Raw genomic sequence first — 18385 nt, forward strand, 5'->3', positions numbered from 1 at the left:
CCAACCCCAACCCCAACCCCAACCCCAATTTTTATTGAATAAATTTTTTTTGTTAATTATTTATCTTATAATTTAAAAGTTATTGTTTTAAATTCACAAAACTCAAAAAAAAAGCAAATAACAAATTTAAATAAACAAAAAAAGATAAATTTTATTTATAAAAGTATTAGTTTTTCATCAGAAATAACAATTAATTTTAATCAAAAATTAGTTTAGAGTCAATTAATTTTTATATTGTGAATTTCGATAAAGAATTTAATGAGGAATTTTTTTAATAATCAAATCTTTTATTATGTCTAAAATTTTGAAATAGTCGAAGAACAATTTATCAGAATTAATAAATAAGTATATAGACCCAGATGTAGAATCATAATTGTTAGAGAGTTAAATGATAGAAAGTGGTATTGACTCACATTTAAAAAATTGGGAATTAGAAATAAACAATTTGGAAAAAGATTTGCCAAAATAAATGCTTAGCGACATGAGGAAAATTTTGTAAGATAATTAAAAAAATAATAAGAGATCAAAATCAGTATAAAGCTCATTTAAATATGGGATGGATAATTAGTCGATGAAACAAAGTAAAGAGAGCAAATAGAATACTTTATCTCACTCTATAAATAAAAAATAATCAACAACTTTAAATGAATAAAAATCATTTAAAGAAGTAGGAATACCATATAAATAATAAGAAACTTATGATAAATAGATTAAGGAGTAATCATTAAAAAAAAACATGCAAAGAGCACAATCAGCCTAAGAAGTCAGAGGCTCAAATTCAAATTATTGCTATAAAATATTTCCTGAATGGAATATTTATACTAATGTAAACTTTTATTCAAAATATTAGTTTATTTTAGTATAAATTAAAAATATTTATAGGTATCTAAGTAATTTTAATCTAAAATGAGTCATAGAGAGCTAAAATATGATGTAAATTAAAGATTGATTAATGATGAAAATGACTTAAATAATAGCTAATAAAAGTAAAGCTTAAGAAATAGTATTTAAAGAAGTTAATCTGCAGCTTAATTAAAGGTATTGTTATATAATTTTAAATATTTTTAAAATAAATAAATTATTTTCATTCAAAAAATATTTTTCTAAATTAATTAGGAGTCATACATAAATAATATGGTGTAATTAAATGATATTACAATTGACCAATCTCATTTAATCTAAACTAAACCCTCATTAAACATAAGAAATAACTAAAATTTGATAGAATAAAAATCTTTAAGTTAATAAAGTCAAATGCTTGAGTATATACAAAATTCTGATAATTTTTAAAAACCTTAATATGTAAAATCTGTAAATGAAATTTTGTAAATACCTGCTAATCAGATTCAATAAGGTGAAAATATTAAATCTCGTTATAACATATTAAATTGTTTAGAAAAAAGGTAATAAGGAACGTAAAACTATTTCTTAAATTATAATAAAAACCATATGGGCTAATTAAATAGAAGTAGTATTAACAAAACAAATATTTCTTAGTAATATCCATAAAAATATTAAATAATTATGCAGAGCCTTTAAAAACCTCATGCAATCTAAATGCATAAAAGTTAATTTAATCAATCAAATTAGGAAATAAATTCCTCTTCACCATCCTAAATGATTTCTTCATATAAAAACATCCATTATACACAAAGAGATAGTAGTTAGAGGAGTCGAAAGAAAATTTTTGATGAATATTCAGCTACTAGCTATATATAAAATGTAAAAGATTCATATAATAGAATTTTTCCTAGGAAAAATTGATACGATATTGTTTGTTTGTTTAGTTATTCAATAATATAAAATATTTAATATTAGCTTTTCTAAATTAATTACTTCATAAATATTATTAAAGAATTAATCGATTTTAATTCATAATTAATTTGTTCTTTTGATTGTTTGATAATAATTTTATTACTCAAATTTTTTTTAGCTCTTTTTTTCAAAACTTAATTTATTAAGTCTTTTAAAATTTTTATAAAGTGTGTAATTGTTTCATCAATTTATGAAAAAGCTAAAAAGGTATAAAATAATAAATAATATTTTATTTAATGTGCATAATACTAAAATCTATTAAGTTTAAGCTTAAATTTATATTTAGATTAATTTAAAAGGAATTTTTATTGAATGAACTAGTTAGAAAATGAATGTTTTGTCCTTTTGTTCTTTTTTTACTAAGTTGATTTAATAAAAATGAGTTTTATTATTTAAAATATCTTTTGATAGATTAATTAGTTTGAATAGAAAAATTCTATTAAAAAAGGTTATTAAGGTGTAAATTACAGAAGTGGCTGTGGAAATTTTAACTCAATAGCAGCAAAATAATGCAGTATTCAAGGTATCAAAAATAGAATAATGAAAGAGGAGTATTTTCATATATTTATTATCATATTAAAAAATAATGTGAATAATCTAAGAACTAACTAATAAATTGATTGATAAATAGATAGATTAAAAGTTTATTAATTAACTAATTTATAGGCAGATTCTTTAATTTATACATAAACTCATAGGTTGATTGAATGATTGATTGATAGTTATAACTAAAAGATTTTTTATAGAAAATTAATTAATAACAATATAAAGCACTTTTCTAATTTTTTTAAAGTAAAAAAGACATACTATTATTAAAATAGTAGTGTTATTTAATAAGTTATAGGATTAAATATAATACATTAAAAGATAAGCTGTTTCTTTAGTTAATAGTTGCTTTAAGATTATTTTTTAAGAAATATAAATGGTATAAAAACTGATTTTTAACAAGTTCATTAAGAAGAAAGATGATAATGAGAAATGGATTTAGTTTTCATCGTCAAATACAAATATTAATTTAAATAGGCTGCATGAATGCAGCTTAAGCTAATTCTATAAAGCAATTGCTGAGCTGAGAAAAACTAAAGACAATATACCATAGTTCTCGATTGAGAAAGTATCGAGCTCTTCACATGAGTTAGCTATTTATTTTAATTAATTACCTAAAGATGTGCTTAGTGATATTAAATTTCTTAGTTTTTTAAGCGATTGTAGTATAAAAAGAAAGACTTAAATATATAGTAACAAGAATAGAAATTTTCATAACTTGCCAACTATTTAAGAGGGAATGTACGAAAGTGCCTCTTAAAAAATTAACGTTAATGAAGAAGATGATTAGCTTGTTAGAAGATAATCATCAGCATTTAGTAGGACAATTAACAACAGCATTAAAAATTCTCAATATCTATACGAAATAACAAAAAGTGATATTTCAAAATCACTATTTAAAAAATCAGAAACGAATGAAATAATAAATGAAAATGTAAGAACATAAATTAAATATTATTTTGAACTATTTATTAATTATTAAGAGTTAGTTATTGATTAAGAGTAGAAAATAATATTCAAATATTTATTTTTTACTTGAATTAGTTATTAGTTAGTATAAATAATTATTTAAAATTATTTTGAATAGATTACTTATTTATTTATATTTATTTTTTGCTCTTAACATACTTGTTAGAGATGTTATTTTTTAATTAATCTATTTTATTCATTTATAATTAAATAGGCTTTAGAAAACAGTATTCAGGTTGATAAGGACATAAACATTTTGAGTAACGACTCGTCATTCAAAGATATTGATGGAAGTTATGATAATTAGTTTAAAAAAAACTAAGGTTAGAAGATCAGATAAGATCTTTCACTTACGTAAGAGGAATTAAGCTGCACTGTTGTTACTGAAATAGATGAGGATACAAAATTGTAAAAATCATAATACTTTGGTAACTTTAATGAAAAAATGCTTTAAACCCTTACAACAACAAGAGATTACAATTCGTCTCCTAGATCAAAAATAATGGGTTCTATCAGCAGTCCAGGATCAAATTAATCTTTGAAAATGACACAAGAATAACAAAAATAATATATATAAAGCCAGTAAATATAATTAAATTTATAACAACAAATTTTTTAAAAGTAGAACCAAGCTGCTGAAAAGCAAAAAATTCAACCTAATTAACAAAAAATAAGATTTACTTAAAGCATTTAATGTTAAGATTAAATAGTAGAGCCTTAATTATAAATTAAAGAATAAAATTTTGTTAGCTTACCCTCATCGACTAAAAATTAAACAAAACAAGGAACTCAAAAATAATAAAATAGTAATGAATATATTATTAGCAGTAGTAATTTTAGCAACACTAGTTTGAAAAATAACAATATTTCTCAAGTGCAGGGCGCCAATTCAAACTAAATTACTAAGCTAAGCAATAATTAAAATACTACAAATACCTTTTAAAATAAACCAAATAAGATTTAAGAAAGTAAATTTCAATAATAAAATGCTTAAACTTTACATTATCCAGGTAACATAGCTAATTCAATTGTAACAGATTTTTATGATAAAAGTCTCTCATAAACTGTTGTACCTTCCCTTCATCAAAATAATCAAGGAACTAAAATTAATTTAGATATAAGTGATAGTAATGCAACTAAAATCAATAATAAGTTTAAACTAAGTAACAATACTCAATCATAAACACAACTATCATAGAATTCCAGGCAGTAAGATTTTAGTTCTTAAAATGGGGGATAAGCTGGTAATCAAAACGAAATGAGTTAGACTCTTAATTTTAAATAACAGGCTTTATTTCAAGCTTAAGGTTAGTTTAAGTCCATGGAAAGTGTACCTTCAAAAGAGGAAATTTAAATGAAATTTATTAAAGAAACAATTTCTCACTCTCAAATTGGCAAATAGGAGAATGAAGATAATTATAAAAATAATAATAATAGATAAGATGCCTTGGCTATTTTTAGCAGAGAATAGATCAGTACTGATAGAAAAAATAGAGAGACTGCCTGCTTTTCTTAGGAATCGGTGTAAGCCATTAGTATGGGATAAACATTAAGTTACAAATAAATAAATTAAAGAAAGCAAAGCTAAATAATTCTTAGTCAAGTAAATTTTGATTAAGCAGAAGAAGAAGTTACCTATAGACCCAAACCTTAAATTGAATAATAATCAATGAGTTAAACTGTTATGATTAAAAATTAACCTTACTAATAGAATAAATAGTAAACTCCAAACTAATAGCAAAGCATCAACCAAACTTTCTCAAATCTATAAAAAAAGAATAATATGATGGATTCTTACATAGGAGGATAAGCCACTAGTGAAGTATTATAAATAGAAACTTATGAAAATATTGGTAAACTAATTTAAATAAAATCTACTTACTTACTTGCAAGCAAATAATAAAGATTTATTTATTTATTACTTTTTATAATTTAGATGAGGGGAATATATATAATACAAAACAAAATGAATATCTACCAAGCATAGACTCAAGGAAAGCTTCATAGAGTGGTATTTATTCCAAGGGTAATTAATTAATAATATAGATAAATAATTCTAACATAATTTTAATGCAATATATTTTAAATAAATCAAATAGAAAATTAGAATTCAATATAATCTCAGAAATTGTTAACTTCTGAATTTAACAAGCAAAGTGTTTTTTAAACAGGACATTTCAAATCAATAGACCCAAGTTAAGTGATGGAATCAAAATTAAAAAAGAGCAATAATGAAAATTAAGATAGATAAAATTAAAATATGCTTAACATTTAGGATTTTTAAAAGATATAAGAATCAAAAATAATTGAAAGATAGGAAAAACAATATAATTCTTAGCTTTCATTTTCACCTAAAAATAATCGAGTTTATCAATCTAGTTAAAATATTCCATAAATACAAATTTAGTAGTACAAATTAGCTGATGTTTCAAATACACCCATCTTGCTATCACCCAAACATAGCCAATAACTATATTCTGTTTAACAAAGTGGCTCAGTCACAATAGTTCCAAAAAAAAGATTTGAGTAAGAATCAACAAAAGATGAGACTTTAAAAACTGATAAGATAAAATAGAAATATTATATTAATTTTAGTAATAACAGAACATCTGAATCTCAGGAAATTGAAGGTAAAAACGATCCACAAAATATGGTAAACAAAATTAAAAATCTAAAAAATAATATGTCTAATTTTAATTAGTAAGATTTTAACAAGAAAAACCAAGAATCAAATGCAAAAGATGATCAAAGTGAATAGCCTAAAGGAGAAAAGAAAAAGGTCCTTCATTCAAAAGATTAAAGCAGTCAATTTTCTAACAGTAAAAAGTAAAAAGGATACTAAGGTGGTTAATATAGCGGAAGCTCAAGTGGTGGAAAAGATAATTCAAATATCAGAAAAAATAATAATAATTTGTATCAAGATATAAGTATAAATATATATAAAAGTTTAATTCCACATAACCCGATTGGTTTTTCAACTATTATGAGTAACCCTTTACAGGTTAGTGAAATTACTGGTTTAAAAGGTTCAGTCTCTGTCACAGGAAATCTTTAAGTTGATGAAGCACCCACAAAAGAAAAAATTTACAAACCCTTTAACCCTATCAAAAATTCTGATTGGTAGATAACATTTAATTAAAAAGGAGATGTAGAAATAAAAACTTCTTAAGATATTGTACCACCTGTTGAAAATTATGGAAAAAGTTTTAGAAAACTTTGTAAATTAAATATCTTCCTTATTTATTTAATTACTTTCTTTTTTGCTTTAATATAATTTATTTATTTATTGTTTCAGTGGTGTAATTTATAAAATAATAATTAAAATATAAAGATCTGACAGGAAATGAAAAAAATTAGGCTATTCTTGATAAAGTAAAAGTTATTTTAGAAGAACAAAAATTTACAGATATAGAAATGATTGGTAGAGGTTCTTATGGACTTGTATTAAAGGTAAAAAATTGGCAAGGTTTTGAAAGAGCTATTAAAGTACAACTCATAAATGCTTATAATCAAGATTAATTCAAAGATGGAGAGTTCAAAATAGGAAAATATTTAACTGATGATGGTACAGAAAATCTTTTTGGGCAAATCATTACCCTGCATAACATTTATATAATATAAGACACAGAAAGCGAGCACATGATTTGTTTAATGGAAATGGAGCTTGCTGAGTCTAGTTTAAGTAAATAAATAAACAATAGGTTGGAAAAAGGAGTAATGATTGATCCTTTTTCTTAGGAAGAGGTTATTTTTATTTTCTATCTTTATATTATTTAACAAAATTATTGATTAAATAAATAAATTAGTTTATTTTTATTTGCCGTTGGTGTATTCAAACTCTTGTAAGAATTCACAATAGTGGATGTGTCCATAGAGATATTAAAACAGATAACATTCTTAAAATGGGAAATAACTTTTTATTTACTGACTTTGGTGAATCTGAATATGTGTACAATTTAAAAAATTTTCATCAAAAATAGACAGATACTTTCAGAGTTAAATAAAGGTTTTCAGGAACTTAAACTTATCTATCGCCTTTATTAAGGGAGTGTTATGATAATCTAAAAAATAATTAATCTGATCAACTCTATCATGATCCATTCAAGAGTGATATATACAGTTTAGGATTAGTTTTTCTATAAATTTAGCTATATATGAAAGGAATGAATAAAGCAGAGATCACTGCTATTTTAAAAGATCCTAAAAAAGCTTATGAAGAGGCCAGAGCAAATAATATCAACCATATTATACTCAAACAAAGATATTTTATTTATGAAGGCTATGAATATGAATGCATCAATATTTTATAGAGCATGCTTGAAATAGAAGAAAATAAACGTATGTCAACAATTAAATTAGCCCTTATTTGCTAAATAGATAAGCAATTTCTTTCTCGTATAGTTATTCCTTACCCTAAAATCTTTAGACCAAAATAAATAAAAGAGGATTATGGAAATAATATATGTAAAGTTAAATATTCTATTAAGTATATGGAGTATGAAGGTAAAGTTTTTTTATATTCTCTCAATAATTTTTTTTCCTTCAATCATTTAAATATTATTTTTATGATTTTTAATTACCAAAACAAACTAGATTTTTCACTCATTTTATCACTGAATAAGACCTTTAAATTTAATTATAAAACCATTTAATTAAGCACTAATCCTTATTCATGAGTTCCATTTATTTTAACATTAAAAAGAATACACAATTTTTAGTTTTAATCGAATTATTTTATAAAAAACATTTGAAATTAATCACTAATTTTTGTATTTCACATTTAATTTCAAATTTTAATTGTTTTCTTTCTTTCCTATTTATTAAAAGGAGAAACTCTTAAAATTGGGGACAAAATTTTAAGACACGGAAGAGGAAAGTTATTCAGACATGAATAAAATACCAAAACTATAATTTATGAGGGTTACTGGAGTAAAGATCTACCTCATGGCTAAGGAAAATTTTCTAAAATATTTTAGGATGACTGGGAGTATGAAGGGTAATTCTATAAAGGAGTTTTTCATGGAAAAGGAGAAATAAAATTTAATGGAAATACAATTTATTCAGGAGAATTTAGGAATTATATTTTAAAAGATTTTTTAATTCCAAAATAAATGTGCCCATAATCAGGTACTTTCAAGCTAATAGCATTTGGCAAAAAAATGTATAAAATCAAAAAGAAGGCTGATAATTAAGAGTAAAATTATTATTTTAGTGATTTCTGTAAATTAATTCTATCTATTTTAAAAATAATTGTAGGTTTTGTTTACAAATTAAACTTCACTAAATACCAAATATAGAAAATTTGCTTTGTCTTTTGAAAGATTCTAAGTCAAATTTTTAAAGGCTAACATTAAAAAATTATAAAAAGATAAATATGGATAGTATCTCGCACGCTCCTAATTAATCAGATGTTTACAAAAAGAGAGATATATTTATTATTTGCAAAAAAATGAATGTAGAAGTTATTTATGATGAAGAATTTACCTTTCTTGATTATTAATTAGAAACCATTTTATAAATATGCAATCAAATCGAATATATTGATCTTAAATTTATTTCATAGGAACAAGCTGCTAAATTGTTCAGTGGTGAAAAAAGCTTTGATTATTTGAAATAAATTAAAAATGCAAATGAACAAAAATTCAGTGAAGAATTTTTTTGTAATCTTATGAATTCCAAAATTGTTTCAAGACTAAATATTATAGAATATGAAAATAAATCCTTATTTGGTTTGGGTCTTAAACGTATGTTTGAAAAGAGGGTTCAAGTTTAATTTGTTAAAGAAATTAATTTATCAAATTCATATATTTCTGCTTAAAACGAGTCATTTTAGAGTTTCTTTGCCTCAGATTGTCTCAACTAAATTATAAAGTTGAATTTACATAATATAGCATCTCTTAACGATGAGTCTCTAAAAATTATTTCTTCATCAAAATATTTATAAAATTTAAAAGTAAATTTTGCATTCCAGAGTTATTTCATATTTCATGTCTATTTATTTGAAATTTTAGGAACTTGACATTTCTGGATGTACAAAAGTTACTCATAAAGGACTGAGTTAATTTTCGATTCAGCTATAATAAAACTTGCCTTAGCTATAGGTTTTAAGGATTGGAGGTCTGGTAAATCCAAAAGTTGATACAGGTTTAAATAAACTTTTATTCAACCCAACTATGAAAATGTTAGAATCCCTATTTAAAAATGCAAGCAATTTATAAGAATTAGATATGAGCAATTCCTAGATGTTAAATGATTCAGTAGTCAAGGGCATTACAACAACAAAGCATTTACCAAATTTACTTTTCTTGATTCTTTCTAAGTGCCCATTACTTACATATAAATCCTTTGAGTATTTTCATAGACAAACAAATAACCTTAAAACTTTAGAAATGGTTGATTTTTCTTACACGAAAATAAAATTAAGTCTAAGTATTTTTTTACACATTAAAACAATAAACAAATATTTAATGATTTATTTATTATTTTAACTATTATTAGATTTAAAAAAGCCAGCACAATTTTTAAAAAAACTTAAAATTGCAGAATGTCAATAAATTGATTGGAATTAATTAGCTGGATACCTATAGATCTCTCATACGAGTGAAATCTATTTTGATTCTGACTTGCTTGAATTTGTTTCTAAATAAAAAGAAGAAGACTTCAAACAAGCAATCAGACTACTTTCTAATAAGAAAATATTTTTGAACATAGTTTCAGAATAATCTCTTGAATACATAATTAAATTCTTTGAAAAAAGAAATAATCTTGATATCAGATTATTTAGTTTGACTTACCCAGAATATTAACTGGAAAAATCTGTTATAGTTTAAATTAAAAAATAAGATAAGCACACCAAGTTTAAAATTAAGGACTATTAAGGAGTATCCTTCAAAGAGAGAATTTAGGAAGCAAGAGCTAAGGTTTTCAAGTATAAGCATTATCAAATCTTAGAGCAGCCTCTCTGTGTCCTTGATCAGGATTATGACAATTACGGTAATTAGCAGCTACCAGCTAACGAGGAAAGATTTGAAGATTTAAAAAGAATCTTAAATGGTAGACTATTTTTAGAATTTCATTTGCTAGATTTAAAAAATGAATAACAATTTGCACATTAAATAATTAAACCTCTTGCTTAAAGTAAATTTACAAGAGGTTTAGAAATGATTGATTTATCTAATTCGATTATAAATGATGAAGATTTGTAAGAATTAACCAAGTCCCAATACTTTCAAAAATTAGAAAGTATTTGCATAAATAACTGCTAAGAAATTACTGAAACAGGCATTAACTGCTTGATTGAATCAATATAGGGATTTCCAAGTTTAAAAGAAGTACAAGTTCAATAAAAACTTGTTAACTTTTAAAATTTGGATCTAAACTCTTTATAAAAAAGAGGATAAGAATTTAAATTAATAATTGACACCTTACAAATCAAAAACTTAGAAGTTATAAGAGATGAAAAGATGTTTTTAAAATATGTCCAATAAATATGTAGTATTAATTAGAGCGTAATAAGCACTATATTTGTTATTGGTACTCCTTTTTTGGTAAACAAAATTTTAAATTAGTTAAGTTAAAATACTCCATCTCCTTTAAAGTATGTTACTATTGATGTGTCTATTAGCTAAGAAAACGAAATTGAAGATATCTAACAAGCCCTATCCCTAATTTAAAATTTTAAATAGATAGAGAGTTTATTCTTTGATTTTAGAAAGTAATTAAATTAACTCTTATCCAAGCAGTTTTTATGATTTTTTATTATCATTTAAATTATAATTAGGCTTAGGTTTCTTTCTTACTCATTGATGAAGAGTTTATTTAAATACATAGAAAACCTTTAACTACTCAAGCAATTAAAAATTATGATAAAAAAGTAATGATATTAAAAATTATTAATTTACTTATTATTCATTTTAAATTATTTTTACAAATTTTCATAGTTTTTTAAGTTATTTTTTTAGTGATTTATCTAGAATTTATTAATTTTCGTGAAAAATATTAATCTTATTTTTATTTTATTGAAAAGTTATGGAAGAAAAGAGTATTTTTTAGAAGGAGTTCACATTATTGAGTTATTCGAAAATTTAAAAAAGTTTACACAACTTAAAAAACTAAGTGTTTATTTTAAATAGTAAATAAATTCATAATTAAATTTATATTAAAATTAATTTTTACAAATTATTTAAAATTAAAAAGAAAAAAGAATGTCAATCAGCAAATAAATAAAATAATGACAGATAAAATAGGTATTTGTATTAGATCTATTGTTAAAAATCTTTAGGAGATGAACATTTAGTTAATAAAGTAATTTACTAAATCATAATAAACCATAATAAATAAATAAATTCAAAAATATATAATAGTTGGGATATTCAGCAAAGGATATAAGGTTTTAGCATTATTTAGTTCGGATAATTTGAGGTGTGCAAGTCTCTTTAGTCTCTAACTTTAAATTTCAGGAAGTAAATTGTTTTGATCAATTAACCTGTAAGTATAACAAAATTCATATAATAAAATAGCATGCTTAAGTCTAACAGAGACTACATAAAAGATGAAACAATTAAGAGCTTAACAGATTGCTTAAAAGGGATGCAATTTTTGAGATAATTAAGTCTTAATCTGAAAAAGTAATTAATTATTTTTATATTTTGCTAAAAATACAAAATTAATTATAAAAACCTAATAATCAAATTAGCTGGGGTAAAAAGAATGAGTATATTACAGATTAGTCACTCATTTACATTAAAGAATTCTTGTAGACAAATAAAAATCTTAAACTATTTGATATAAATCTTAAGAACTGGGAATAGTCTTCTATTAAATCAATAACTGAATTCATCGAAGCAATAAATCAACAGCAAAAGTTGTAAACATTATGGTTGAACTTAGCAAAGTATTTTTTATTATCTCTATAAATATTAATTCTAATACTTATGTTACTAATTTAAAGTTGGGGTGTTTTCAATAGCACATTAGTAGGAGATGCAATAGAGAAAATGCTAGAAAAAAACGGAGAATAGATATAAAACCTTAAAATAAACTTTTCTAAGTACCTTAATAATTAATTATATTCATTGATACATAATTTAATATTCTCAAATATATAAAAAGATCATACAAGCTACATTAAAAAAATGTTTCAGATAGCAATCTTATTAAATTATTTAGAAACATCAGCAAAAATAATGATTTAACAAGTATTCATCTTAATCTATCAAAGTAATTTTTTTACAAATGTTATGAGATATCAATTAATTTATTAATATAAAGCTGGGGTCAAAATAACGAATCAATCACTGATGATTGCTTAGATGGATTTAAATAAATCTTATCAAAAAAAAAACTAAAATCACTCACTCTCAAGATAAAAAAGTAACATTGCATTTTAATTTTTTAATTTAATAATTTTTTCTAAAAAAAGTTGGGGATGTGAAAATAATCGAATTACAGATTCTTTTATCCCGAATTTGGTATCTCAAATATCTAACTTAAACGATATCGAATATCTCTATTTAAACTTTTCAGGAATGGGATAATTTATTTCAGATAACAAAATAGGAAATTAAGAAGCTATTTAACAATTAGGAGAATAGTTGCTGAAATCAAAAAAGCTAAAAACTATAAAGTTAAATATGAACAAGTAGTTATTTTTATTTGTTTTAAATTAAAAATCTCAAAAATAAATATAAAAAAGTTGGAAAACTGAAAATAGCGAAGACTGTTTATTTGATATATTCAAATAGCTGTAAAAAAGACCTTAACCTTAAGAAATACAATTATCTTTAGCAGGGTAATTAATTAAATTTATTTTCTTCATTTCTTATTAGTAAAAATATGATAAATTTTCATTCATTTAATAAATAAATTTCTCTTTGTTTAAGTTTTACAACAATTTTGCATTTAGTTTGTGACTATTTATTTTTATTTCAAATCTTGAATTCAAATATATTTTAAATTTAAATAATTAATTGATAAGTTAAATTTATTTGTTAATTTTAAAAAATAAAAAATAGTTGGTTTCAAAGCAAAGATAAAATTTCTAGAAAGTAATAAGAGAATGATTAGTAGCAGATTGAATCAAAAGCTATTTAGAAACTTAATTTCAATTTCTCAAAGTAATTTGATTAAAATTCTAATTTATTTACTATCAATCAATTTTTTTATACTTAAAGTTGGATGAGCATTACCTAGGCAATTTAAGCTTAGAATATCTATTTCAATATGTTTTAATTAGAGAACATGATAGATTTAACTCTCGATTTCTCTTAGTAATTTACTTTTTATTAATAACTATTTAATATATTTAACTCAAAAAATTCTAAAACAAAGACTGAATAATCTGCAGGATAATTTTGAATCTGAGCTGATTGTTTTACTATCTAACTTATAGGAGTTATAAAACCTTAAATCACTAGATTTAAATCTTTCATAGTAAATTTTTATAAATGAAAACTTAGATTAATTCATTTAAAATAGTGATCTAAGCTAAGATTTGGATATTTCAAGAAACTTGAAAATACAATTAGAACAATGCTTAACTAAGCTAATTTAATTAGAAACTCTCAAACTGAATTTAAAAGGGTAAGCAAAATTTCTTTAGTTCATAAATAAACTTATGAATCTTTAAATAAAAGGTGGAAATTTAAAAATTCAGATATATAAAATGAAGTTATAGAACACATCTTTTTAGGTATATCTCGCCTTATCAAAATAAGAGTACTTAAGATTAACATGGATAAGTAATTTGATTTATACACTCTTAAATTTTAAATTATTTATTTTATAATAAAATTAATTCTTTAAATTTAACTTTTTTGGAATTTTTAAATTTAAAGTTGGAACTCTAATACTGATATTAGCAAGGCAAACTTCGAAGTATTTAGCAAAAATTTAAAAGATTTGAGAATATTATCCAAGATTTACCTTAGCTTTGAGAAGTAATATTTATTTAATTATAAAATATATAGTTTTAAATATACATTCTTTAACTATAAGTTGGTATTAATAATCAAATAAAATTTCTAATACTTCATCTCCTCAGATCACAAAACAATAAAATGAAGATTAAATTGCCTCTTACTATAATTTCTTAATAGAAAAACTTTTGGAAATAATAAATAATGCTAAGTTGCTTGATTACTTTTATCTAAATTTACAAAAGTAAATAAATAAATAATTTCATTTTTAAATTAGCTTACTTATTCTATTAAATTATTAAATAAAGCTGGCCATTTATCAACAAGAAGCTGCTTAGTTAATTAAAGAATAATTTGGGAGACATGAACATACAACATAAGCTAGTAGGAAAGCTTTTTAACAATTACGCTGTTTTATGATATTTTGACTTTGAAAAAAAGATTAATTTTTTTAATAACGAAGAAAATGAATTTACAATAAAGAAAAATTATTAATGAGAAATATTTCAACAAACAAAAATCTATAAATTAGTAAAATAAAAGGAGTTTGGAGTATAAATAAACAATAAATAACCAAAAATTATTTCAAATTAACTTTATATACAAAATTAACTTATAATAACAATGGCTCATCCATAACAAAATTTGGTTAAATTAGTCATATTAAAATATTAAAATGTATTAGCAATTGCTAAGAAAATTGATAAATAATAAAATTTCTTTTTGCCATCTTTAATCTTTCTTGTATATCAACAAATTATTATTCTACTAAATTAATTTTTAGATAGTTCTATCTGTATTTATATTTTCACCAAAACATATACAATTAATTACCTATTAATTCAATTTTCTATTTCTCAGTCAATCAATCATCATCAACATAATAATACTTACTTTTTTTATTTTTTTATAGTCTAATTCTTGGATCTTGTTGCTTTTTTTCTTTTTCTTTCCTTTGAATCAAAGCATTTAAATTATTTAAAATATCTTATTTCTTTTTCATTTCCTATTTAATTATTTTCTTTTAATCTTTTAATTACTAAGCTTTATCTATAACAGCCATAATATTTATATTTTCGTGATGGAACTGTTCGCATGTCTGTATTAGTTTCCCCATTCCCTCTCTTAGTATCTCTTTTTCATTTTCTTCATCATTTAGCATTATGCTTGAAAATCTATCTTGGTTAGAAGCTGAAAAAAGACTCTACATACTTCCTCTCTCTTCGTTATTTTATAGCTATCTAGATCTTAAGCTGTGTCTAGAAGAATAGTTATAGTTTACTTATATTTAAAAAAATAAATAAATTCTTAAATTTAATTAAATTTCAAATGAAATTAAGCAATAATTTTTTAATTCATTTTTTTGGTCATATTTCCATTTTACAAAATATATCTGGCTTCCTTTAAAAAATAGCATGTGAAAAATCCAAAAATATTTTTATTTTTTTCTATTAAATTTTTTACAAATATACTAAGCTGCTGATCTTAAAGAATAAATCTTAATTAGAAAATAAAGTATATATAAAGAAAAGCTAATTAAATTAGTAATAGAAATAAAATTAGTTAATAAATTTACAGTTTTAAATAGAGTAGGGACTTTCGAATTTGAAATTTTTTTAGTTTTTAAGATTGTTCATTTATGATTAAGATCTTTAATGCTTCATTTTTTATGTTTCCTTCAAAAGGTTATGCTTAACTTATTAATCTTGAATCATTTCTTTATCAGTTTTTGAAAATCTTTTTTGATCAATTTCTTTAACAACTTAGAGGTAAAAGTCAAGAGTGGCATACTAATTTTTTTTTTTATTTTCTTACTTTGCTAATATTTCTTTCATTTGTTCTTCAAAGAATGTTAAAGCTGGTTTTTAATCTAAACTTATTTAGCTTGAAGACTTTCTTATTCTATGCTATCCATTATTAGCTTATTATCCTGCTAGAACAGAAATATTTTCTGATGTGTTAAGGATTGATCCAGTTCTTTCGCTTGGAGTTTGATTTATATTACTTTAAATTTCTTTTTATTAGTTCTATTTGGATATAGTTTAAAAATTTTGTAGTTTTTCAAACTCTTTAGGTCCTTTTATTATTTTTTAAAATAATTATTCTTAGTTTTTGATGGAAGCATTAGACTTGAATTCATTGGAAAAACTATTTATTCTTCTAGATTAAAAAGGAGATATTAATTTATGCCTTTGAATAATAGAATTATTTTGAGCTTGTCCAAAAGTACTGATATTAGTTAAATTACTATTTTTAATACTTGAAAGATTATTTAAAGGAGTATCTTAACTATTTGAATTACTGATCTTTTAGCTGTGTGAAATAAACTCAGATGTTGCATTAGAATCTTTTTTTTTAAATTCATCTAAAATGAAATCCTCATCAGCATTTTTAATAAATTTATCCATAAAATAATTATTAAAATTTTCTAATAGCTGCGGAGTTGGTTCCATTTTTTTCTTATGCTTCAGTTAATCTAAGTCATTTTTTACTTTAGACCTTTTAATGATATAATCATAATAATTTTTGCTCCAAAATTAGTTTGTAAGAATAATTCCATTTGATTTGTTAGAATTCAGTCTTTTATATTCTTAATAAATTATTTCATCATTTGTATCTTAATTATTATTCGATATATATTTTATTCTGTTCATTTTTTGTTCTATTTTTTCTAATAATGCACTTTTTACATCGTCTTTATTTTTAAGTAGCTTATCACCATCTTTAACAAAGGCTTCAAAAGTTTTTTTTCTTTGAAAAAATCCATTTTCTTTAATAAATGGAGGAACATTAACTGCATTGGTGTAAATATTCATTTTATTCATAGAATTTTATTTAAGTAACTTAGGAGTATTTTCTTGTACATTACTTTAATTACTCTCAAATTTATTACGTGAGGTACTTCTAAACAATTACCTCTCATTATTATCAGGAGAATAAACAACTTCTTATGTTTCCCTTCTAAATTTAACTGACATTTTTTTATGTAGCCTATCTGTGACAGGTTAATATCCAACAAGTTTGTTAGAGTCAATACTATCTTGTAATTCTAAATTCATCATGAATAATTTTTATTATTTTTACTTTTTTTGCCTTAAATAAATAATAATGATATTAAACCTAATTTTGTTATGATTTTGAAAAAAATTCTAAATTAAATAAATATTAGTAACCATTAATTATTCAATATATTTTAAGTTTTACATTAATTTTGTGAAGTATTTAATTAAAATTAATTAGCAAAATAACATGCTAAATTAAATTATCTAAATCTGCATATTTTACTAATAAAATACTATTGTCAATAAAAAATTTCATACTCTATTTAGAACTGAATTAATTCACTTCTTTTTTATTTTCATAACATACATTCTAATTTTATAGTTAAAATTTTAGAAATAATTTAGTGATTAAATTTTTAAAATGTGTTTTTTACTATTTAACTATTTCCACCAAGTATTTATTTTAATAATTTACTTACTTTTATACTTAAATCTACAATTTAATTCATTAATAAATCGTTTTATTAAAAAACTAAGTACAGTAAATTAAATACAAATTTATTTATGAAATTTTTAAAAGTAATTTAAATTTCAAAAAAAAATTTTTTAAATTATTTAAATTTTAATTTTCTTTGAATTCTTGCATTTTATAAATTTTAAAGTTAAAAGATAAATTTTTTTCATCATTTTTTTAATTTTAAGCATTTCTTAAATAATTATAAATTAACACCTTGTTGATATTTATGAATTAATTTTACAATTTTTTCAAAATCTTATCAAAATCAAACTTTATCAACTTAACTTCAAAATAAAAGCTGAAATCAACAATATAAAATTAGTTAAATTTATAAAGTTTATTTTGGTTATGAACTAAAAAAAGAAAGATTCTTTATCATGATTTAAAATATATTATATTTTTTGCTTTATTAATTTATTTATTTGTTGACAGAATATTTGTAATTATATTTAAAACATTTTAATTAATTGAATTTCTTCATAAAAGTCAAATATCATGATCAAATTAAAAAATTTTTTAAATTAAATTCTGAAAGATAAATTTTGGAGTGATAAATATATTTAATATTCTATTTGATATTATATCAAGACAATTATGATGAAAATAAATAAACATATTAA

At 22.2% G+C, this 18385-nt stretch overlaps 3 protein-coding genes across 3 annotated transcripts; 2 read left to right on the forward strand and 1 right to left on the reverse strand. All coding sequences in view use genetic code 6, as the record gives it.

Moving 5' to 3' along the window:
• Window positions 1-292: 292 nt before the first annotated feature.
• On the forward strand, window positions 293-1764 carry TTHERM_000495899 (hypothetical protein; the record flags this gene model as incomplete). The annotated part of the gene is made up of 3 exons (XM_012801041.1): window positions 293-826; window positions 883-1038; window positions 1117-1764. 3 exons carry the CDS (start codon window positions 293-295, stop codon window positions 1762-1764), a joined length of 1338 nt encoding a protein of 445 aa, XP_012656495.1.
• Window positions 1765-2737: 973 nt separating this feature from the next.
• On the forward strand, window positions 2738-14666 carry TTHERM_00495900 (Serine/Threonine kinase; the record flags this gene model as incomplete). Its single annotated transcript, XM_001027878.2, has 30 exons — window positions 2738-3295; window positions 3545-5183; window positions 5267-5356; window positions 5430-5983; window positions 6032-6548; window positions 6662-7074; window positions 7137-7833; window positions 8158-8524; window positions 8587-9283; window positions 9342-9759; window positions 9829-11044; window positions 11111-11203; window positions 11357-11461; window positions 11527-11634; window positions 11694-11792; window positions 11850-11957; window positions 12026-12223; window positions 12281-12379; window positions 12442-12549; window positions 12601-12702; window positions 12752-12970; window positions 13025-13120; window positions 13344-13445; window positions 13503-13598; window positions 13660-13761; window positions 13807-13911; window positions 13965-14069; window positions 14166-14267; window positions 14326-14490; window positions 14555-14666. The coding sequence occupies 30 exons, from the start codon at window positions 2738-2740 to the stop codon at window positions 14664-14666; spliced, it is 9390 nt and encodes a 3129-aa protein (XP_001027878.2).
• Window positions 14667-15111: 445 nt separating this feature from the next.
• Window positions 15112-17308, reverse strand: TTHERM_00495910 (hypothetical protein; the record flags this gene model as incomplete). The annotated part of the gene is made up of 2 exons (XM_001027879.2): window positions 15112-15527; window positions 15823-17308. 2 exons carry the CDS (start codon window positions 17306-17308, stop codon window positions 15112-15114), a joined length of 1902 nt encoding a protein of 633 aa, XP_001027879.2.
• Window positions 17309-18385: the final 1077 nt, after the last annotated feature.

Source organism: Tetrahymena thermophila, assembly GCF_000189635.1.
Source record: "Tetrahymena thermophila SB210 genomic scaffold scf_8253815, whole genome shotgun sequence".
In the NCBI taxonomy this organism is placed as follows: Eukaryota; Ciliophora; class Oligohymenophorea; order Hymenostomatida; family Tetrahymenidae; genus Tetrahymena; species Tetrahymena thermophila.